This window comes from Micromys minutus, assembly GCF_963924665.1.
Source record: "Micromys minutus genome assembly, chromosome: 4".
Lineage (NCBI taxonomy): Eukaryota > Metazoa > Chordata > Mammalia > Rodentia > Muridae > Micromys > Micromys minutus.
The window spans coordinates 75,820,387-75,844,700 of record NC_137973.1 but is presented as its reverse complement, the minus strand read 5'-3'; the positions used below and the strand labels follow the sequence as shown (position 1 = coordinate 75,844,700).

Here is a 24,314-nt window from a genome sequence, read left to right as displayed (position 1 = left end):
CTATTAGCAAAAATATCTATTGTATAACCTGGCTGTGTGATTTCTGTACACAGACATTGACCTTTACACAGTCACTGTCACTAAATCAGCTGACAGCTGATTATTAGGCATATATATAGACCTGGCAAAAAAACACAGAGAAAGACCTCTGGGCGACCAGGCAGGAATGATGGGGTTCTCCAGGGGAGCTGTTTTCCTCCTAGTCCTGCACCTGCTTCAGGGGTCAGACACTTCCTTGGTAAGGCTGAATGAGAATGGTTATGAAGACGTTATCATTGCCATTGACCCTGCAGTGCCAGAAGATGGAACAATAATTGAACAGATAAAGGTAAGAAAAATGGGCTTTAGAATATTTGGGTAATGGAGAATAAACAGGTTACTAATGATAGTAAGAGTTACTATGGAAACGTCTGAATATTTTGAGAAGTTTGAAAACAGTTTTGGAAGTCATGTAGGGAAATAGAGGCTCTATGATATTTTAGGTGAATGTTCTAGACTTTCTAGAAGAGATGCTATCTTCTCACGGTAACATCAAAGATGAAGCAGAGAGCCTTTCTGACCTTCAGCTTCCTGGTCTATCATTTACAAGTTGGATTCTCACTCTGGTTTTAGGATTTACTTATTTATTGTGTATGCGGACACATATGCTTATATACCATTGAAAAAAGAGTCCCATATTAAGAGAAAAAAATTATAGGTATGACTTCTGTTTCTGGGTCATCAGTAATACCAAAGTGAGTGGGGGTGTAGGTATGATTTAGTAGGTTTCTGTGGGGCGTGCTGCCTAAGGAGAGGGAGACAGAGCATAGCTGTAAGAGGAAAAACTGCAAGTCACTATTTCCTTCAGGGAAGCCCTCAGAGAAGCCCCCACTCATGATGTGACACCAAGACAAGAGCCTTGTGTGGGCAATGGCAGCTTATGTAATCAGGGAACCTGGATAATCTGGAGAGAGGATGCCTGCCTTCCTGAAGATGGGAGAGGCTCACACAGCAGCAGATCCCAGAACACTGGGAAGTGCATCTTTCCCTCTGAGAAGTGAGACTCCATGAAAGAGCTTAGAGGAGGCTGTGTATACTCTGGTGCCTATTCTAGGACCACGCTGACTACCTGAAGCCACACAAGGCTCACATGTACCAGATTAATGTATGAATGTAGAACAGAGGTGCAGAAGGAGCCAGGCTGTGGTTATTGATGGGGGTATTGACTGGACAAGGAGGTTCAGGAGTGATTAAAGCAATGCTGAACATATTTGTAAAGAGGCATAGACAACACGCTTGTTGATTTAAACTTGTGTAGGAAGGAGAAGGTAGGGAGGAAATGTTAAGAGACAAGACACACTGCACAACATTGGCTTAACTACTTGTAGATTAAGTTGCTCAGATGGGGAGGGAAGCTAAAGGAAGAGCTGTCCACGGGAAGAGCTGGCTCAAGGGAGTTTTAAACTGGATTGTTTGTGTAACATCATGTTAGAAGAGATAGAAATCTGAATTCAGAGGGAGATGTAAAATGTGTACTAAGATAAAAATTATAGACAATCAGTGTGTATAGGAGGTGTTTACACCAAGTGGTCGCACAGAGAGGAAGAGGCCCACACACTGAACTTGGGACTTTGTTTGTCAACTCTCTCCCAGCACATACAAGTAAAACCTGGCATTCCAGCTACATGATCATTGTCCATGTCCCTCAGCCTCTACTGCTTGCTCTGGGGTCACTACACTGGGTCCTAGTGGTCATTGTTGATCTCCTATGGGCATGAACTGAACTCTCCTGGTGGTTTCTTTAGGCTTCCAGTGTCACATGTTCTCAGTAAACCACCCAGCAGCCCAGAGGAGTCCTGATGTCCTTTGAAGTCTAAAAACAAGAAATGTTTTTCCTATAAGAGCAGACTCTGAATGATAGATTCTTGGTGTTCACAAATAAATGTTGGGCTGTAAACTATGGAATTCAGAAAATGAATATTTTGTAAGACTATTTTTAGAGATAAAAAAGGAATTCTCGGCATAGTATTCCTTGAATATTACAAGTAGAAATTCAGTCTTGTGCCAACAAATAGCGTTTTGTTTTGTTTTGTTTTGTTTTTTACTCTTAGCTTTTTACAAGGTCTTCTATCAGCAGGCAGTTTTGTGGCCATCTACTTACACACCATGATCTTGAAAAACCCTTATAATTGATGGCCTGAATTTCTTCATTTTCAAATTTCCATTATATTTAGTATTCAGGTTTCTTTTGTGTTTGAAACGTGACCATTTCTGCAAGCACTGATACTTCAGGTTTTTTTAATCTAAAACATTATAGGAATTCTGGGGAGCAACATACTAGGCATACAATAGGATATCTGGTTAAAAACTTTGAGAAGCTATTATTGGGTGCCTGGTGTATCTCTAAGATGAAAGTTTCCTATGGGGTCTCTGATAGCACTTCATGGCCTACAAACACACTGTTGCCTAAGATGGCCACTTGAGCCATGGAGACATTTAAGGAAATGCAGTCACTTGGAGTTATACAATTTACAACCTACACACTTATACACAGCAAGCCTCCCATTCCAATTCATGACTCAGTTTGAACCACCAAGACTCTGTTATCTCACATGTAGGAAGAGCACTCTATTCCTGAAGTACATAGAATCTTAGATATATCTTTTTGAACAAAAAGGCATCCAGGGAGAAGGAGGATTATTTTATCCTTCTACTGTGTGTCCTACACAACTAATGACCCTCATTACAGATATTACAGCGATACTGCACTGGATCCTCATTCTCTGGACTCTGACACTCTGACTAATCTCAAGATTATTCACTAATCAGCTCCCTGACTCTTCACAATGCATGTGAGTCAGAATACCAGGATACCAGGGTGAAGCAGGATAAGAGATTGTGACCTTCATGAGCTTTGTGCTTATGTTTCAGCTGAAAGCATCAAAAGGCTCTGCCCTGATAAACACAGCACTGAGAAAGAGATGGCTCCTGCAAAATGAAACATGTTTGCTTTCATTTACTTTCTTTTGCTTTATATTTATTTATGTTTTACTTCCCTCTGCCAGTGCTGGTTATAAGACCAGTCACCTTAATTTCCTTTTATCCATGTTTCTCCTTATTAGAAAATGGCTCTGTGGAGATAGAAGTGCTCTAATAAATTGAAGTAGCTTTGGACACAGTGTATGGGGAAAATTGGGTATTTTCATACTGATGGCAGAGTAACAATTCCATGATCACTGTTTTCCATGTGCTATAAAATTTCCTATTCCCCAGCCCTCCAAGTACCCAAACTTGTCACCACTTCCAGGAATATGGAAAGAAAGCCCTCACCTGATAAGGACTCTAATTGATTGTTCTCCTAGCTTGCTTGTGTTTGAGTGTTTGTGGTTTATATCTTGTCCTCAGTCCAATAAAGAGAAAAGTCACCAGGCTTCAGACATCCCATAAGCCAACCAAGAATTGTTCACACAAATATTAGTGCCAAATAAGTGATTCTAAGCTCCAGATATAAAGCTACATAAATCTATTATTTTAATCACTAAGTACACGCAGAAAGCTGTCTTTTGAGGTAAGATGATAGAGGACCCAGAGCATCTCCAGGGACAGTGAAGTGAGTTTTGGATTGACAGAGCTCAGAAGTGCAGCAGAGCCTGCTGATGAATGATCTTGATGAATGGCTGCTTTCCTAGTAACAACTTAGCAGGGTCCTCCTGAGAAGAGCGTCTGAGACGTGATTCACTCTCATGCACAGTTTTACATGTCTGTTTTCCGTTGCTGATAGGACATGGTGACTAAAGCGTCTACATACCTTTTTGAAGCTACAGAAAAGAGATTCTTTTTCAAAAACGTATCCATATTAATTCCTGAGAGTTGGAACAACAGTGCTCAGTACAGGAGGCCAAAACAAGAGAGTTACAAGCATGTAAGTATTTCTTTCTCTAGCAACAACAAAAAACAGTTTTTTCTGGTTCTTGCTAGTTTTGCTACATATTTATTGATCAGAGTTTTTCTACCTCTTGTCTTTTACACTCTTCGAATGTTAATGATCTTTTTAAACCTTTCCAGGCTGATGTTAAAGTGGCACCGCCTGCCCTCCAGGGCAGGGATGAGCCCTACACCAGGCAGTTCACACAGTGTGGAGAGAAGGCAGCATACATCCACTTCACCCCTGACTTTCTACTGGGGAGAAAACAGAACGAGTATGGAGATCCAGGTGGGAATTTGGTTAAAATGTCAGGTGTTTGCATCAAGCAACCCTGTTCTGTATGAAATAAGTAGATTAGAGCATAAATTCTTGGGTTCGAATCTCTATTCCTCTATTAGCTTTGTGACATTAAATAAGTGACTTATTTTTAAGGACTTATTAAATTTTCTCAGAATTTTTCAAATTCTCAATGTATTACATGATATAATCTGCACAATCTATGATATCATATCTCGATCTTTTGTCAATATCAACCCCTTCAGGAGAATTTTTGGTCTGGTTTATTTCTAAATTATTCTTAAAATATCTATATAGTATATTTATGTATATCTGATTGGGCTGTTGGCAGGGTAGGTACTTGGGAAGTTACAAATACTCTTTATATATATGAGACCTTTGACTGCCCAAGAACTGAAAATCAAATCCTAGTTTACTGTGGCTGTGACATAGGCTCTCTAATGCTTCATTGATTTAACATGCTGTAGAATAAAACAATTAATATTCTGTACAGCAATGCATACCATTAAATACAAGTCTTTTTATAATCAAAATGTAAACTTTAAGAGTTACAGAAAACCTAAACCCAAATGTATTTTCTCTCTTTCCTCTCTTTCCTTTCTCCCTTCTCTCTCTCTCTCTCTCTCTCTCTCTCTCTCTCTCTCTCTCTCTCTCTCTCTCTCTCTCTTTCTCTATCTCTCTCTCTCTATCTGTGTCTCTGTATCTGCCTGTCTCTCTGTCTGTCTGACTCTCTATCTCTCTCTGTCTCTCTCTCTGTGTCTCTCTCTATCTCTCTGTCTCTGTCTCTCTCTCTGTCTCTCTCTCTCTCTCTCTCTCTCTCTCTCTCTCTCTCTCTCTCTCTCTCTCTCTGGAGGGTGGTATAGTGGGCAGAGGACAACGTGAGAGTCAGTTGTTGTTCCCTTCCACACGGGGTTCAAGGACTGAACTCAGGTTGTCAGGATTGAAGGCAAGCACTTTTACCTGCTGAACCATCTCAGTGGCCAGGAAATTTCTGAGACATCAAATTTACCAACTGAAATATGATTATGTATTTGAAAAACTGTCTTACAGGAAAAGTGCTGGTCCATGAATGGGCCCATCTTCGCTGGGGAGTGTTTGATGAGTACAATGAAGACCAGCCCTTCTACAGTGCTTCATCCAAGAAAATCGAAGCAACAAGGCATGCCCTGACTCCTAAGTACCTTAAATGACCCCTGGCTCCTAACTGCCCTATAGTCTTATCCAGTGACAAGCATCCATGTTCTGTCCCAAGGCAGGTGGCAGGTGCAATGTCACAAGCCTGATTTATGCTTATTTTAGACCATTTTCCTGGAAGACAATGATTGTCTTGCAAAAATACACACAGCTTCAATGCCAACCATTTGTTTGGCATTTTGACTTTTCATTTACACATCTTTCCCACAGATGCCAGAACTCACTGAGAATCCACTTCCTGAATCTGAACTGCAAGCCAATGAGATGCATTCTGGCTAAAGCCTGGAGTATCTGATCACAGATATTCTGATCACTGCCGGCCATGGTCCTCCTGTGCAATAACACTCACAAGTCCATCCTCCTTCAGGACATGGCCTTTCTTGGCAGTCCCTCATTCTCTGATTCCAGTCACATTGTCCTGGATAAAAAGATGCCCCTTCATTAGTCAAAGCACATGTAGTTATGTGATACCCCACTCTTCAGAGGATGTCTTCCTGGAAAAGAATACCACAGTATAGCCAAAATAAATGGTCCACAGGCTCTGTCAACCAGGAGCATACAGAGCAGTTAGTATAAGACCAGCTTTGCGAATGTCTAAGGAGAGAACACAGTTTTCTTTCCAGCTGAGAACTCCACTGTCTATAACTGAATATAACCTTTGGGTTTTTATTTTTCATTCAGTTTCTTGAAAAATAAATGCTTATTTTGATTGGCCCTCTTACACTTTTTCAGCAGTGTAGGAAGGTCATGGCACATATCTAAGAAATAAAATGCCACAAAGTTCAGGGGTAACAGAACCACTTTGAAAGTGAATGTCTACACTGTCTCTTAGATTTACTTTTATATTTCCAGGTGCACTACAGGGATCAAGGGTATAAACAGAGTCTATAAATGCCACGGGGGCACCTGTATAACCAGAAAGTGCAGAACTGATTCTGCTACAAAGTTATATGAAAAGGATTGTCAATTCTTTCCTGATAAAGATCAATCAGAGAAGTCATCTATAATGTTCATGCAAAGTATCAATTCTGTAAGTAAACCAGTTACCAGAATTTACAATCAAAAGATTTGTTTAATATCATTAATTTTAAAACTATGGTGATAATAATAATGATAAAAATGATTATGATGATGAATATGATATGGAGGAGGAGGAGGAAGAGAAAGAGGAGGAGGATGATAGTGTTGAAAGTAAGAAACTGCACATTTCTAGGCAAGCACGCTATCTGAGATAGATGCTAAGTATGACATGATGATTAAATATGTTAATATGGAGTTGATTGAACATTGACACCCAGTAAATATTCATTCTCTATTTCATAATATTCACACTGTTGTTTATTAATCGCCAGATAATTGTTGTTAACTATTATAATAATAAGTATACTTTAGTGTTAAGAGTATTTGACTTGAAGATGCATATTTGCTAATATCTATAGATATTCTCCTTTATTTTTTAAAAAATATGTCTTTAATTAACTTAAATTATCCCATAAAAACTCCTTCACACCACTCCCCTGCCTTCACTCTCAATTACTGATTTTTCTTTGATTATTATTATTGTGCTTGGGCACACATATATTTGAAAACTCCTCTCTGTGTCTATTTTCATAATTGTTATGCGTGCAGTCCAAGGCACCATTCAGCATTAGACAACCAATAAGGGGGCTCATCTCAGGAAGAGGCTAATCTTTCTCTCACCAATGGTCAGCTGCCTGTGGCTCTTTGTCTTGGGTATGCACCCTTGAAAGTCTCCTCTTCTAGGTTGACATGACCATGGATGATGACTCTGTTTAAGTCTTGTGGCAGTAGCTATTTCTGGTAGAGACTAATTTACTGAAGACTTACTTGTATTTTGGCTCCTACAATCTTTCCACTTCCTCATCATGATGTTCCCTAAGTCATAGACACAGACACCATAGTGTAGATGTATCCACTGGGGCTCCACAAGATCTGTGGACCTCTGCACTGTGTCCAGTTGTAGTTTTCTATCATGGTCTCCATTTGCTGAAAACAGAGACTTCTTTGATGAGAGGTGGCAAGTACATTTATCTGTGTATATAAGAAAGATTAATAAGGGACAAATAACATCAAAGTTGTTTAATTAAGCCTCAAGAAGTCATATTATGTTATACTTTATATACCTACCATTCAATATATGCATGGGTATGTACATGCCTGTGCAAACACGCATGCACGCATGCGTACAAACACACATTTAAATACTTGGTTTAACAGAGCATCCACACAAGACCTAGAGAATGGCAAAATCTCTACTACCATGCAAAAGAAAACTTTCAAATAGTTTTTCAGGGTAGTCCTCCAAGTGACTCCAAAAACATATAAATTATTGATGTCATCCTTGATTGACTTGCAGGACTTAATAATCAGCCCCTATTGCAGATTATGCCACACATATAGGACAAAGGACTCAGATGACTTGAGCTGGTTCTGACTAGAAAGTCTCTGTCCTGTGGTCTATTTTCCAGGGTTCCAATACTTTGCAAGCTGACAAGAAAACAAAGTACTTAAAGAGATCTCTTGTTAAAATACATACAAACCTCAATGATCCTCTTGGCAAGATATACACAAAGATGCAATGTATGGCACTCACATGTTCGTGGCAACCAACAACTGTCTAATTGAACCTAAAACCCACTCATAAGAAGGGAAAATGTGCCTGATACTTTCAACTGAGCCACCTTCCATGGCTTGTGAGCTCATATACCTTAGCAAAGTATCAACTACAGCCACGTTGCTAAACAAGAATAGTTGCTTTTACATCCTAACACTGGATATACCCTTGCTTTGTTTTTCAGGTCATTTGCATAGATGAAATAGTAATTTTCTGCACTTCACTACACTCTTAGGTGACTGAATTCTGTAAGGAAGAAAACCATAATCGAGAGGCTCCAACTGTACATAACCTGAAGTGCAACTACAGAAGCACGTGGGAAGTGATCAGCAGTTCTGAGGATTTTAAGAACAGCAGTTCCATGGAGACGCTTCCCTCACCACCCTTCTTCTCGCTGCTGAGGATCAGTGAAAGAATTGTGTGCCTCGTTCTTGATGTGTCTGGGAGCATGGCTGTGAGTTCAGGGGCTCATTTTTGTTTGTTTGTTTTTGTTTTGAGTATAGAAACAGGGATGATCAAATAGCAAATATAAACCCTAAACACCACTTGTTGAGTGGCTTTTTTAATTGTATGATGCCATAAAATACTATTATTTCCTGATATCATGACCAGAAAGATATTGAAAAATATATACTTAGAGAAATATATTTTTAAAAAGCTAATCCAAGGGTATTCATTTTTGTTCCAGAAAATGTATAGTTGGATGAGAACTGTGATAGATGTTAGTCAGAACAAGATACTGAAAGGAGGCTGTTTTAGAATGTGAATATAAAATGCTGAAGAGACATGAGAATTGAGTATGTAAGTGTGTGCATAAACTCATTAGCTCAAGCATCAGGGTCAATTTGCAGAATGCCCACATGACGTCATCTTATTTCTGACATGTTCAGGTGCTCTTCTCATGAATAAAAAGATAAGTATCTCCATGAAGAACAAAGGCTACAGGCAGTCATTCCTTCCTTCTGTTATCATGCAGTGAATAGCCAGCAGTGTGCTAGAATTTAGAGCTGCGTGTACATGAGAAGTTTATAGTTCATTTAGGATGAGCTTTGGAAGTGTGTTCTTATAATCCTAGTATTTAGGAGACTAGACATGTTCGAATTCCATTGGGTTGCATAGTTAGACCCTGTATCATAAAATAAATCATGGTACCGGTAATCCATGTATAAAGGCTGGGATGGCTCAGCAGGAAAAATATTCAATCTATATGAGTTCAAAAATCACAAGACAACTGACTCCTGATGACTATCTTATGAACAATATGACATACACACACAGACACTAATTCACACAAAACACACACCAATAATAATAATTAATGATGATGATGGTTTTGACAAAGGCAGAAGGGAGAGCTTGGTGGTAAGAGGCTTTTTCAGCTAATCCTAACAAGTTCAGTTCACACTCTGGAATTCAAATGATGAAAGGTGAGCACTGTGTACATGTAGTTGTCCTCTCACCTCTACATGTATACCATGACATGTGTGCTGTGTTACAAGTATCATTGCACACCCACACACTCACAAAACCAAAAAAAAAAAAATTTTAAGTAATAAAAATCAGAAGAGAGAAAGGGATAGACGAGCAGGAAAGCAAAAATGTAGATATGTAGGAGACTTTGTTGTGATGTGGTTTAAGAAAATAAAAGCCAATTTAGGTATGCAGGGAGGGTCTGGAGGAAGTAAAGTTTTAAGTATACAATCTGGGCAGTCATCTAGGTAAGAGAGACATGGTTACTGGTAAGTTACCCGAAAGTCAATGCAGTTGCCCCACTAAGAGGGAAGCAGGGGGAATGCTAAAGGTATTAAGGGCAGAGTAGGCTGGTCTATTGGGAGTTAATGGAAGCTCAGCGAGCTCCTTGCAGAACTACTCAGTTCAGCTCTGTTTAAAGAACAAGAGAGTCTGGTTGAATTAATTAATAGTTGTCTACTTCTTGCCAATAAGAACCATGCACTATTTTATGATATCTGCTCTCATCTTGCAGTTGAAAACAACTCATTTATTCTCAATACTATTTTTCTCTCAGTCTTATGATCGCCTCAATCGAATGAACCAAGCAGCAAAATACTTTATAAGCCAGATAAGTGAAAACAGGACCTTGGTAGGGATGGTACACTTTACTTGCCAGGCCACAATTAAGAGTGAACTGATCCAAATAAACAGTGACATGGAGAGAAACCAGCTCTTGAAAACCTTACCTACAGTTGCCAATGGAGGGACATCCATCTGCTCTGGAATCAAATCTGCATTTCAGGTAAAAATCCCACTGCACATGTACGTGAATCACTGTTTTGATTTTTGGACAAATTGAAGTTCTATTGTTCTTAACTGTCTCCTAAATTTACCTAATCTGAAAAGGTTCTAGACAAAGCACACAGGACAAAAATAACTTTGACGTATATGCCATCTTAGCACTTGGGAAATCAAGGCACCATGACCAAAATTTCAAGATCATCTTTAGCTAGACAATCTGAGGCCAGCATGAATAAAGAGAACCTATTGCTTCTGTAACTTCAAGGTGCTTAGACATTAGATCCCTGCTATCTCAGTATTTAAGGGTTTCTAATTTGGAGTCTATTACCTTTCAGGGCTGATGAGCTTGCTCACTAGACCTAGCTGTATATTCTATTGATTTAGTATAAACTGGCTGGTTTATCAGAGGATAGCAAAGAAAGAAAATGTATTCAACAGTTTAAGTATCTATTTGCCTGGGTTTTGGGGGGAAATGTCATTTACTCCCTGTGAATTTTTTCTAATTCCTGATCCCACCCTTCTTTCAATTAAACTAAAATCCCCTGTATGAAGGGAGGGGGAGGGACAGCAAAGTTGTTTATGTTCTTCAAGGATTAGTAAGCATAGACTCTAGGATTCTAAACAGAAATTACCATTATCCTATACTTTTTCTATAGTTTCTTTTTTCTAGTTTTTAGTCAAGAGAGCTGATCTACTATGTGAATGGTATTTTGAATTATGCTTGCAGGTATTTAAAAATGGAGGATTCCAAACAGATGGAACCGAGATCGTGCTATTGAGTGATGGAGAGGACAGCACAGCCAAAGACTGTATTAATGAGGTGAAAGACAGTGGGGCTGTAGTTCATTTCATTGCCTTGGGACAATCAGCTGATAAATCTGTAACAAACATGAGTATTTTAACAGGTAAGGAATTACAAACTTACAATTGTATATGAATATTCATCTGATATTCAATTTTTTTTTCTTCTAAGCTCATTTTTGCAAGAGCCATGCCAGAAATTAGAGACCAGGGTCACACAGACCCAACATCTGTCCTCTTCACAATCTGTGTCCAGTAAGCTGGAAAAGACACACAAAATGGCCATTCAAAACATACCAATCATATTCCTTTGTAACAGGAAGAGAATAGAATAATATTTAATTGATAATGACAATCCTTCCATTCTCCCAAAATCTTGTAGCTAGGAAGAAAGCGAAAGGAAGTATATGCAATTAAGTGGCATCAGAGACAGGCCTTGAACATAGTCAGAGGTTTTTCAGGAATAAAAGTCAATGATGAAATATGATAACTTATTTAACATTGACTATAGTAACTTATTTTTTTTCTTTTTTTTACTTTATTTTAAAAAGCAAAGATAAATGTACAAATTTTCGCCATTTTTGCATAAAAGTATACGCATACATTTTTTAGGTATTTAAGGTAATTAAGTATTTGTGGGTATATATGCATACACATATGTATATATGTAACAACAATATTGGAAAAGAGGCTATTAAATTGAGAGGATAGGAGAGAGACTAGGAGTGATACAGTTCTATTTCAATTAAAATATATTCTTCTTTTTGTTGAACTTCACACAGTCTGTGAGTTGTTTTTGGGGTGTTCAGAGCTTTCTGGGGTTAGTATCCAATTAACAGTGACTGTATATTATGTCTGTTCTTTTGTGACTAGGTTATCTCACTCAGGATGATATTCTCTAGATGCATCCATTTTCTTAAGAATTTTGTTAAGTCAGTGTTTCTGATGACTGAGTGTACCACAATTTTTGTATCTATTCATCTACTGAAGGACATCTGGGTTCTTTCCAGCTCCTGGCTATTATAAATGGAGTTGCAATGAACATTGTAGTGCATGTACCTTTGTTGTGTGTTGGTGGGTCTCTGGGGTAAATGCCCAGAAGTTAAATAACTGGGTTTTCAGGTAGTACTATGTCCATTTTTCTGAGGAACGGCCAGACTGATCTCCAGAGTGGTTAAATCAGTTTACAACCCAAATAACAGTGGAGAAGTGTTCCTCTTTCTCCACATCCTCGCCAGCATCTGTTGTCACCTGAGTTTTGGATCTTGGCCAATCTGACTGGTGTGAGGTGTAATCTCAGGGTTGTTTTGATTTGCACTTCCCTGATGGCTAAGGATCTTTAGCCTTTCTTAGATGTTTCTCAGCCATTTGATATTCCTCGGTTGAGAACTTTTTGTTTAAGTCTGTATCCTATTTTTTTAATAGGGTTGTTTGATTCTCTGGTGTCTAGCTTTTTGAGTTCTTTGTATACCTTGGATATTAGGACTCCATCTGATGTGGGGTTGGAAAAGATCTTTTCCCACTCTGTTGGCTACTGTTTTATTTTCCTGACAGTGTCTTTAGCCTTACAGAAACTTTGCAATCTCATTAAGTCCCATTTGTCAATCTTTGACCTTAGAGCTTGAGCCATTGGTGTTCTATTCAGGAAATTTTCTCCTGTGCCTATGAGTTCTAAGGTTTTCCCTACTTTCTCCTCTAACAGTTTCAGTGTACCTGGATTAATGTGGAGATCTTTGATCTACTTATACTTGAGCTTTGTACAAGGAGATAAGAAAGGGTCTATTTTCATTCTTCTGCATGCTGAGTGCCAGTTGGACCAACACCATTTGTTGAATAGGCTGTCCTTTTTCCATTGAATGTTTACAGCTCCATTGTCAAAAATCAGGTGACCATACACATGAGAGCTCATTTCTGGATCTTCTATTCTATTCCATTGATCCACGTGCCTATTTCTGTACCAGTACCATGCAGTTTTCAGCACAATTGCTTTGTAATATAGCTTGAGGTCAGGGAGAGTGATTCCCACAGATATTTTCTTGTTGTTTAGGATGGATTTCGCTATTCTAGGTCGTTTGTTATTCCAGATGAAATTGCACATTGCTCTTTCCAACTCTATGAAGAACTGGGTTGGAATTTTGATGGGGATTTCATTGAATCTGTAGATTGCTTTTTGTACGATGGACATTTACAAGATGTTGATCCTTCCAATCCATAAACATGGGAGATCTTTCCATTCTCTGAGATCTTCCTCAATTTCCTTCTTTAGAGGTTTGAAGTTCTTGTCATACAGGTCCTTCACTTGCTTAGTTAGAGTCACACCAAGGTATTTCATAGTTTTTGTGAATATTTTGAAGGGTATTTTTTCCCTAATTTCTTTCTCCACATGTTTGTCCTTTGAATATAGGAAAGCTACTGATTTGTTTGAGTTAATTTTATATCCAGCCACTTTGCTGAACTTGTTTATCAGCTGTAGGAGTTCTCTGGTGGAATTTTTGGGGTCACTCAAGTACACTATCATGTCATCTGCAAAATGTGATGTTTTACTTCTTCCTTTCCAATTTGTATCCCTTTGATTTCCTTTTGCTGTCTAATTGCTCCGACCAGGATTTCTAGCACTATGTTGAATAGGTAGGGGGAGAGTGGGGAGCCTTGTTAAGTCCCTGATTTTAGTGGAATTGCTTCAAGTTTCCCACCGTTAAGTTTGATATTAACGCTATTCATTTGCTGTATATTGCTTTTATTATGTTTAGGTATGGGCCTTGGATTCCTGTTCTTTCCAAAACTTTTAACATGAAGAGGTGTTGGATTTTGTAAAACGCTATGTCCGCATCTAGTGAGATGACCATGTGGTTTTTTTCTTTGAATTTGTTTATATGGTGGATTACATTGATGGATTTCTTTGTATTAAACCATCCCTGCATCCCAGGGATGAAGCCTACTTTGTCATGTTGAATGATCATTTTGATGTGTTCTTGGATTCGGTTTGCAAGGTTTTTGTTGAGTATTTTTGCATCAATGTTCATAAGTGAGATTGGTATGAAATTCTCTATCCTTGTAGGATCGTTGTGTGGTTTAGGAACAAGGGTTATTATAGCCTCAAAAAATGAGTTAGGTAATGTTCCATCGGATTCTAATTTTTGGAATAGTTTGGAGAGTATTGGTATTATGTCCTCAATAAATGTCTGCTAAAACTCTGCACTGGACCATCTGGACCTGGGCATTTTTTTGTTGGGAGGCTTTTGATGACTGCTTCTATTTCTTTAGGTGTTATGGGATTATTTAGATGGTTTACCTGGTCCTGGTTTAACTTTGGTTTCTTGCATCTGTCTAGGAATTCATCCATGTCCTCCAGATTTTCCAGCTTTGTTGAGTATAGGCTTTTGTAGTATGATCTGATGATTTCTTGAATTTCCTTAGTTTCAGTTGTTATGTCTCCACTTTCCTTTCTGATTTTGTTCAATTTGTATACTCTCTCTTTGCCCTCTAGTTAGTCTGGCTAAGGGTTTATCAATCTTGTTAAATTTCTCAAAGAACCAGCTCTTGGTTTTGTTGATTTGTTTCTATTTGGTCTATTTCTGCCCTAAGTTTGATTATTTCTTGCTGTCTACTCCTCTTGGGTATATCTGCTTCCTTTTGTTCTAGGGTTTTTAGCTGTGCTGTCAGGTTGCTGATGTATGCTCTCTCCAGTTTCTTTTTGGAAGCACTCAGAGCTATGAATTTTCCTCTCAGTACTGCCTCCTTTGCATCCCATAGTTTTGGGTATGTCGTGTTTTTATTTTCACTGAATTCTAGAAATTCCTTAGTTTCTTTCTTTATTTCTTCTTTGACCCTGCTATCATTTAATAGAGCATTGTTTAATTTCCATATGGGCTTTTGTTGTCTTTGTTGTTATTAAAGACCAGCCTTAGACCATGGTGATCTGAAAGGATGCATGGGAGTATTTCAATCTTCTTGTATCGATTGAGGCTCATTCTGTGTTCAATTATATGTTCAATTTTGGAGTAGGTGCTGTGAGGTGCAGAGAACAAGGTGTATTCTTTTGTTTTAGGATGATATGTTCTATAGATATCTATTAATTCCAGTTGGTTCATAGTGTCTGCTAATTTTACAGTGTCTTTGTTTAATTTCTGTTTCCATGATCTGTCCATTGGTGAGAGTGAGGTATTAAAGTCTCTCGCTATTATTGTGTGGGGTAAAATGTATTTTTTGAGCTTTAGTATAGTTTCTTTTATGAATATGAGTGCTTTTGTATTTGGAGCATATATGTTAAGGATTGAGAGTTCCTCCTGACAGATTTCCCTTGTAATGAGTAAGAAGTGTCCTTCCTTATCTTTTTTTGATAACTTTTGGTTGAAAATCTACTTTGTTCAATATTAGAATGGCCACTCCAGCTTGATTCTTGGGACCATTTGCTTGGAAGGTTTTTTCCCAAACTTTTATTCTGAGATAGTGTCTGTCTTTGTCTCTGAGATGAGTTTCCTGTATGCAGCAAAATGCTGGGTTTTGTTTATGTATCCAGTCTGATAGCCTACATCTTTTTATTGGGGAGTTTAGTCCATTTATGTTTATAGATATCAAAGAATAGTGGTTGCTGTTTCCTGCTATTGTTGTTTTGGTAGGTTGAATTTTGACTATATGTCTTTTTTCTTTTGGTTTTCTTACTTAGAAGTTTTCTTGTTTTTACTATGGGGTGGTTCCCATCATTGTATTGAGTTTTCCACCTATAGTTCATTGTAGTGCTGGGTTTGAGGTCATATATTGTGTGAATTTAGTTTTGACTTGGAATATCTTCGTCTCGCCATCTATGGTGATTGATAGTTTTGCTGGGTATAGCAGCTTGGGCTGGTACTTGTGCTCTCTCAGGGTCTGCATGATGTCTGTCCAGGCTCTTCTAGCTTTCATAGTCTCTGTTGAGAAATTGGGTGTGAATCTTATTGATCTGCCTTTATATGTTACCTGACTTTTTTCCCTTACTGCTTTTAGTATTCTTTCTTTGCTTTGGTCACTTGGTGTTTTGACTATTATGTGTCAGGAGAAATTTCTTTTCTGGTCCAACCTATTTGGAGTTCTGTAGGCTTCTTTTATGCTCGTGGTCATCTCATTTTTAAGGGTAGGGAAGTTTTCTTCCAGGATTTTGTTGAAGATATTTTCTGTACCTCTTAGTTGATATTCTTCCCCCTCTTCTATTCCTATTATCCTTATGTTTGGTCTTCTCATTGTGTCCTGGATCTCCTGGACATTTTGGGTTAGGAGCTTTTTGGTTTTTGCATCTTCTCTAACTGTTTTGTCTATGTTTTCAATGTTGCCTTCGTCCCCCCGATATTCTCTCTTCCATCTCTTGTAGTCTGTTGCAAACGCTTGCATCTGTAACTCCTGATTTTTTTTTCTTTTTTTCTTTTTTTTTTTTTTTTTTTTTTTTTTTTTTTTTTTTTTTTTTTTTAGGATTTCTACCTCTAGGGTTGTCTCTTTTAGTGTTTTCTTTATTGTTTCCATTTCCGTTTTAAATTCCTTCTTCCATTTCTTCATCTCTTTGGTTCTGTTTTCTTCTAGTTCTTTGAGTTCTTTGAGTGTTTTTCTTGTTCCTTCTTTAAAAGCTTCTAATTCTTTATGCTTTTCTTCCCGTTCTTGTTTAAGGATCTCTATCATCATCCTGAGGTAGGATTTCATGTGTGAGTCTTCTTTTTCTGGAGTGTTTGGCATTCCGCTGTTTGTTGTGATGGGAGAGCTGGGTTCTAGTGTTGCCAGGTTGTCTTGGTTTCCCTGGGGTATGTTCTTTTGCTTTCCTCTTGCCATCTTGTTGTCAGTGATTGGTTCTTTCCTCTCCCTTGTACCTGGTCTGTGTCCCTGGATCTCTGCTCTTCCTGGTGGCAGATGTTCTGAGTGGCTGTTGTGTACCCAGGAAGCCACCGCCTGGGAACAGAAGGCCCAATGCTGCTGCTGGATTCCTGAATCGCTGGATCAAGCCAAGCGGGTGCACACTTTATGCATGCTCCTCGGAGATCTCTCTGCCCCCTGGCTAGTCGGAATCCATTCTCACCGGGTTCTCACCAGTCCTGTCTGTCTGGGTGTCCCCTCTTCCGGGTGGCGGATGTTCCGAGTGGCTGTTGTGCACCCCGGAAGTGGCCCGCTGGGAACAGAGCAACTGTAGTAACTTATTTTAATATACTGATGTGATGAAAATAAATTACAAGTTCCTACTACCCTCTCAAAAATAGTTGAGAATACAAAACCAATATACAATTATCAATTATTATACTAATTTGATTTTGATGGTACCAAATATGAACATATGGGGCTGTTTATAGAAACATCTACATTTCCAAAAACATTTATGGTCACTTTACAATTTATTGCTCTCACGTATATCCTAACCAATATTTGGTTATTGTCAAGATACTTTCATTCAGCAATTATTACACCTTCATAGATTCCCTAAAAGGCTATACAAAAGTCTATGAACTTAAACATGCAGAATTCAGTGTTCTTCGTATTTATAACTAGATAAAGTACCTCATGCAACTAAGGTTGCTATATTCAGATAATGAGGTTTTTTCTTTTCAGTTATGATGAATTAAACTAAATTTCATTTCAGAGATGACCTTAAAGACTTTCTCAAAATTTAATTTATTCCATATGGAAAATTTGACTTTATTTGAACTGTTATCTTGTTAATCGTTGAATTATGGCACGAACTCTTAATCTACAAAACCACTTATCACATCCATTCATATTTTAGGTGGAAAACATCTGCTTTCTACAGATCTGGCCCAGAACAATGGACTCATTGATGCGTTTGGGTCCCTGGCTTCAGAAAATGCTGATATAAATGAGAAGTCAATTCAGGTGAACATTTTCCCATCCCTAGAGGTTTTGCTATAACCAAGAAAAGATGAAAGGGCAGAATACATAAAACCAGCCAAAAAGGATTTAATTTAAATGTAGAATATTGAAGACTTTAGGTGTTGAATTGGGGGTTTTGGTTGGGTTTGGTGGTTTTTAATGTGTAGGAGGAATAGAAATAAAATTCTGCTTTTCTCATTTGAGATATTTATGATAAGTTCTGAAATAATAAGAAAGCACAAATTTTCATAGTTGCTCTGCATTCATATGCATGGTGAGTAGAAAAGACAGGTAAATACTGACCATTTACAAGCATGGTACCATCATCTGAGTTGATGAGAAATTGGACTTAGGGACATAAAAATGATTTGTAACAATGATTCTTGTCAAGTAAGAAATTCCAACAGAGAGTAAAGGCACTTCGATGGCCCCTCAAAGAAGACAACCTATCTATAGCTGGCTTTCTCTCTTCTCAGGACTCTTGCCTTCAAAATCAGTTTTCACTCCTTTGGATGGACTCCATATCCAAACCTTCACACTGAATTTTGTGTGAAAACTGACTTAAAGATTCCTCATTAGCAATCTCCCCAGGAGCTTGTGTCTCAGTTGCCTTTAAAGACCTTGTAGAATCTGAACCTAGAGCCTCTAACATGTTAGGCATGTTTCCTACCACTGAGCTGTGTCCCAGCTACAGACCTGTCTGTGTTTCACTAGGGAAGCCTTTACTCTGTTCTAATTAAAATACTGTGACCACCCAAGCATTGTCTTTCCTTTCATCAGTGAGGTGACTGAGTAAGGCAAGTGTCACCTACACACATACTCTATACTAATTCTGTGTGGGTTTTAGCATCTTTTACAGCCAACAATCAACACCAACATTTCCCCAGACAACCATGAAAGTATTGGAGGGTCACAGTCCCAACTTTTCCTCTGCTGTTTCCACCTTAAATATCCTCTTAGCCCTGCCCTTTCTTCAGAGCCTGCATCACTGACCTTTCACCTGTCACATCCCAAGAAGCCTTCACATGGATGGCACATCTTTTGGTAGTAACGAAAGAGAGGAAGCTAAGGTAGAAAAGCACATGTAAGACTATTTTTAGATCAAAAAATGAGGAATCATATAGGAGAAAAATAATAAAACTATTTTTATCTAGTCATTAAGGTTTTCTTCTCTTTCTTTTTATTGTTGTTTGTTTTACATTTAAACAGCTTGAAAGCAAGGGTGCCATACTGACCAATAGTCTCTGGCTGAATGACACTGTAGTAATTGACAGCACCGTGGGAAAGGACACAGTCTTCCTTGTCACCTGGAGCCAACAAGCCCCTGCCATTTATCTCAGGGATCCCAAAGGAACAGAAATCACAAATTTCACAGTGGACACAGCTTCCAAAATGGCCTATCTCAGTATCCCAGGAACAGCTCAGGTAAGCCACTAGTGTTTTATTGTCCCCTAAAGATGTTTTTCCAAAGAGGCTCTAAGCACATCATACATGTGAGTACAGTAAGTTTACCATCTTCAAAATGAAAGTAAAATGTATACCCTTCCCTTGTCTATGTGATCCTGAGAGCTACAGTATCTGGTAAAGGAAAAAGAAGTGCGGGTTGATAGGAAAGAGATGGTATCTGAGAAGAGGAAGAAACATGGAGAGCCCCGATGACCTGGCATGCCATCTTTTTCCATTATTTCAGATTGAGATATCAAAAATACAAATATCATACATAAAATTAGCAGATTCAGAGTCTGTCTCAGCATCAGTACCTGAAGAATCAGGAATGTTCTAATGACATCCAACCCAATTTCTTAAGATTTTTTACTTCTATTCTTTATTTAAGAATCACATAATGGGAAAAAGCATGTCATTAGAGTCTAAATGCTTGCTGTATGTCTCATTGAAAATTTTAGGTCGGCATTTGGACTTACAACCTTGAAGCCAAAGTAAGCTCAGAGATACTGACAATTACAGTAAGCTCTCGGGCAGCAAATCCATCTGTGCCACCAATCACTGTAAATGCTAAAGTCAACACAGACACTAACAGTTTCCCTAGCCCAATGATTGTGTACGCAGAAGTTCTTCAAGGGTACACTCCCATCATTGGAGCCCGAGTGACAGCTACCATAGAATCAAATAGTGGAAAAACAGAGGAGCTGGTACTGCTGGACAATGGTGCAGGTAATTCACAGACTATCATGAATAAGCCTACATGTTTATAGTTCCAAATGTGTCAAAGTATCCCTGGTGCAGTGGGTACAGCAAGATGGCCGCCTGAGAATTAACACAGATTAGGAAGGAATATCAAGACTGGCTGAATATGCAATCAAGTAACACCGAAGTGCTTAGCAAGTGTCATGCATAGTAAGAGTTCTGTATATGTCATTCACTGCCAAAATGATGTTTGTAATCTCCAGCTAAGGGAGGCTCATTCGGGAGACTGAGAGCACAAGCATTCATTCATAGGTACGTGTTTCTTAGGGGAGCATCAGTAACAGTATGTGATCAAAGCAGATGGTTCATGAATTGTCTCTAGGGAGGAAGAGGGTAACAGAGCCTGGAACCCTGAAAGCTGAAAGGAAAGAAGCAAGAGTGATTCACCACAGCTGAAACAAGCACAGATAGAGTCCTGAAAGGTGGGACTCAGGAGAAGCTAGAGATATCACAGATAGGGAACTGGACACTGAGGCATCGGGTGCCAGCTCTGCCTGGCTGGAAGCAAGGAACTGTCATGGCTGCTCCGTAGGGAGGTGGTGCTGAAAACTCTTTCCCTGTGCTTTGTGTTCTCCTGTGAACGTCCTGTTGAAGTCGGTATATAAAATAATCAATCTGGTCCACTCGAGAACAAGTAATCACCCCTCTCAGTATGCTTCAGGACATCGTTTTATGTCATTCTACAAACTTGTCTTTAGCTATATTTGTCTGTCCTTGGAGAAATGACACGTTTTCTTTCCTTGTAACAATAAATCCACAACTACCTATAGTGGATTCCCAGGCCTCTCTGCAGTGCATGCAACTTCATGTTCCTTGCTTCTCTTCTTCGAATTTTACTAGACTACAGAATAAACATTTAGTTCATTGGTGAACAAATTATTCAAAATTCCTTTACTAGTAAAAAAAAAAAAAAAAAAAAAAAAAAAAAAAAAAAAAAAACAGACAGCCAGTATCTGAGGCCAGCACTGCGTGCTTCTGTGTACAGGGGAGTCATGTGAAGAACCTGATTGAACTAGACTGCAAAGTCCTTCCTTAGGTAGTCTGGGAAATTGGCATGTCTAAAAAAAAACCAGACTTTTAGAAGAACACAGTTGCAGCTGATGCAAGAACGTTGCTCTCTCTTCTGAGTAGAATGGGGACACTGTTTTAAATTTATTAGGTGACCCGTAATCTCATCATTGTAAAAATAGCCTCATGTTGTAACATTTCTGAGATTTTTTTCCAAAATATTTATTCCAAGAGCAAAGTAATTTGTTCCCGATTGATTATATTAAAATTAATTGGGAGAGCAAAAACAAAACAAAAAGAGAAAGAAACAAAATTTAATGATCATGAAGCAAAAAGTTAATTTGCTTGTTTATGAGAAAAGATGACAATTAAATCTTACATAAAGATTCATTTACCTCAGAAAGAGCCTTACATATATAAACATAAGATAGCACAGGAAGATTAATTTGATGGACTGAAAGTCTGTTGTAAGAGAAATGGTTAGAAGAGACTTATGGCCTCTGCATAAGGTGGTAGGGAACAGGGAGATAAAGGGTTTATGATACATGAACACTTATCATGTGGGTAAACACATCATATGAATGCCGATATACACAGACCAAAGTGATTCAGGGGTACACAAATCAATAGTGTGTTGTTCTGCAAAACGATGAGGTATCCTCCGTGCACATGTGGAACTGTAAGCTCAGATACACACTATGCATATGGAAGGTCGTGCCTGTATGACAATGCACACCAACTTCCATCTGTTACAGTGATTGTGACTCACTTCTTTGTGCTTTTGTCAAGGGGCTGATGCTTTCAAGGATGATGGGGTCTACTCCAGGTACTTCACAGCTTATTCGGATAATGGCAGGTATAGCTTAAAAGTCCGAGCAGATGGAGGAACAAACTCGGCCAGGAGAAGTTCGCGCCATCCGTCGAGCAGAGCGGCGTACATACCAGGCTGGGTAGTGGACGGTAAGAGGCTCACAGTGCAGAAACCCAGTGAGTCATTTTCATGATTTCATAGGGTGGAGGCTGCAAACATTTTACAGTTCAAAAGATAGCTTCCCCGCCCCCAATTTCTTATACAATTGTCTCTCCCTTGACCCAATATAAGCCTCAGAATCAACAAACTATGAAAACTAATCAGCTAGTATTTGTTAGAGTGGAATATCCTTAAACCATCAGCAACAATGTGTCCACCTTTCAGCTCAGGACAAAGGAAATGCCCCACTATGCTGTCAACAGAAGTGCAGCCAGCGGGGTAGTTGTCCTCTGAGATACATTGGTTTCAATGTTTTTATGTTTGGCTTACCTTGCTCCTCATCAGGAGGGTTGGGGAGTTAAGCAATGGAGTGAGATGGTAACTTCTTAGCACTTTTGTCATGGAGGGACAGAAGCCATCAGAGTGTTAAGGTAAGAACTGGGGTTGGTTTCCTCAGACACAGTTCTAGTCAGAATTATCTTTAAAAATAAAACAATACTTTTCTTAAGGCAAAGGTTAGGGAGGCATGGTGATCTCATCAGAAATTAGGATAAAGAGGCAGAAAGCAGGATAAGGTTATCCTTGGCTACATAAGTATATTTGAGGCTAGCCTAGGTTTCATACAAGAATTTTTTATTTTGGATTTATTTTGTTTTGTTAATTCATAAAGCAAATCACATAACATCCTCATTCAGTGCAGTTTTCATTTCAAAGCAAGTGACTGTCCAGTTTGTTTGATGACATCATGGTAAAAATTCTGGAGGAAGGATTTCCCCACAAATGGATTTTTGCACATTATAAAAAATGCAACTATAGGAATGTAAAGAGAAGATAAGAAAGACAGGAAGGATCTGGAAGCTTACTGACTGAGTTCTAAAATCAGTATAGAGTTTCATTCGATTTAACTAGAGAACTTTAAATGCAGGAGAAATTCAAGCAAACCCACCCAGACCTGAAACAACTGACAATACTCAGCCGGTTCTGGAGAATTTCAGCAGGACAGCATCTGGAGGGGCCTTTGTGATGTCCAATGTTCCAACTGGTCCGTTGCCTGATCATTACCCACCCAGTCAAATTACAGACCTCCAAGCCACACTAGATGGGGAAGAGATCAGTCTAACATGGACAGCACCAGGAGATGACTTTGATGTTGGAACAGGTAAGAACAAGGACCCAAGTGGGTTTGACATAAGTGAGAGATGTCCAGGGTGACACAAGAGCAGATAGGTCAGCTAAAGGACAGCACTTACAAACGACGACTCAGCCAAGTAGGAATTTGGGGATCTGATGTTTTATAGTTTACCAAACAGGTCTTGCTTTTCATGCATGACTGTGTTTAAAATTCAGAACTCAGCGTTTACAGTAAAATGACTTTGATGTGAACATGCATTGCATGACTAAATATTTGTGAGGACAAGTAGAAAAGAATTAATATGGTATGATGCTGTGACTAACATGAGGTTTTTCTTAGTTCAACAGTATATCATAAGAACAAGTGAAAACATCATTGACCTCAGAGACAATTTTAATAAGTCTCTTCAGGTCAATACAACTAACCTGAAACCAAAAGAAGCCAACTCCAAGGAAACCTTTACCTTTAAGCCAGACATTGTCTCAGAAGAAAACGGAACCTACATATTCATTGCCATTGAAAGTGTGGACAAAGGCGGTTTGCGCTCCAGCCTGTCCAACATCGCACAGGTTGCACTGTTCACCCCTCAGGCAGAGCCTGTCCCAGAGGAAAGTCCACAGTCCGGAGTCAGTGTTTCTACTGTGGTGCTGTCCGTGCTGGGTGCTGTGGTGCTTGTCTGCATTGTTGTAAGTACCACTGTGTGTGTCTTAAAGAAGAAAAGGTCCTCGTCCGGAGCTGCAACAACATTTTGAAGAGAGCCAGGAATAAAAAGGAATTTCTGAGTTGTTAAAGTATATCCCATGTGATCATGAACTCAGAATTGATTTCATAAAGATCTAAAATAACACTTTCAGCACACCCATTCTGTGGAAAACTACCAATATTAATGTTTATAATTTTACTCACTTGTCCTAGTCATTAATAAAACTGGTATTTGAAATTGATCTGTAGTTGTGCATTTTTTTTTTCTGATGCAGAAATTTTCTGAAATGATACTTCAACTTTGCAGGAAGAAATCAAAGTGTCTATTTCAGTAGCCAAGATAAAATATAAAAGAGAAAAATAAACATTTAGA

At 38.7% G+C, this 24,314-nt stretch overlaps 1 protein-coding gene across 1 annotated transcript; it reads left to right on the top strand.

Annotated features, from left to right (window-relative positions):
• Window positions 1-166: 166 nt before the first annotated feature.
• LOC308419429 (calcium-activated chloride channel regulator 4A-like) lies at window positions 167-23,991 on the top strand (the record flags this gene model as incomplete). The annotated part of the gene is made up of 14 exons (XM_080915155.1): window positions 167-328; window positions 3,761-3,901; window positions 4,045-4,192; window positions 5,252-5,360; window positions 6,248-6,425; window positions 8,266-8,484; window positions 10,057-10,284; window positions 11,011-11,188; window positions 17,821-17,927; window positions 19,134-19,349; window positions 19,829-20,096; window positions 21,927-22,097; window positions 23,033-23,266; window positions 23,579-23,991. 14 exons carry the CDS (start codon window positions 167-169, stop codon window positions 23,989-23,991), a joined length of 2,772 nt encoding a protein of 923 aa, XP_080771281.1.
• Window positions 23,992-24,314: the final 323 nt, after the last annotated feature.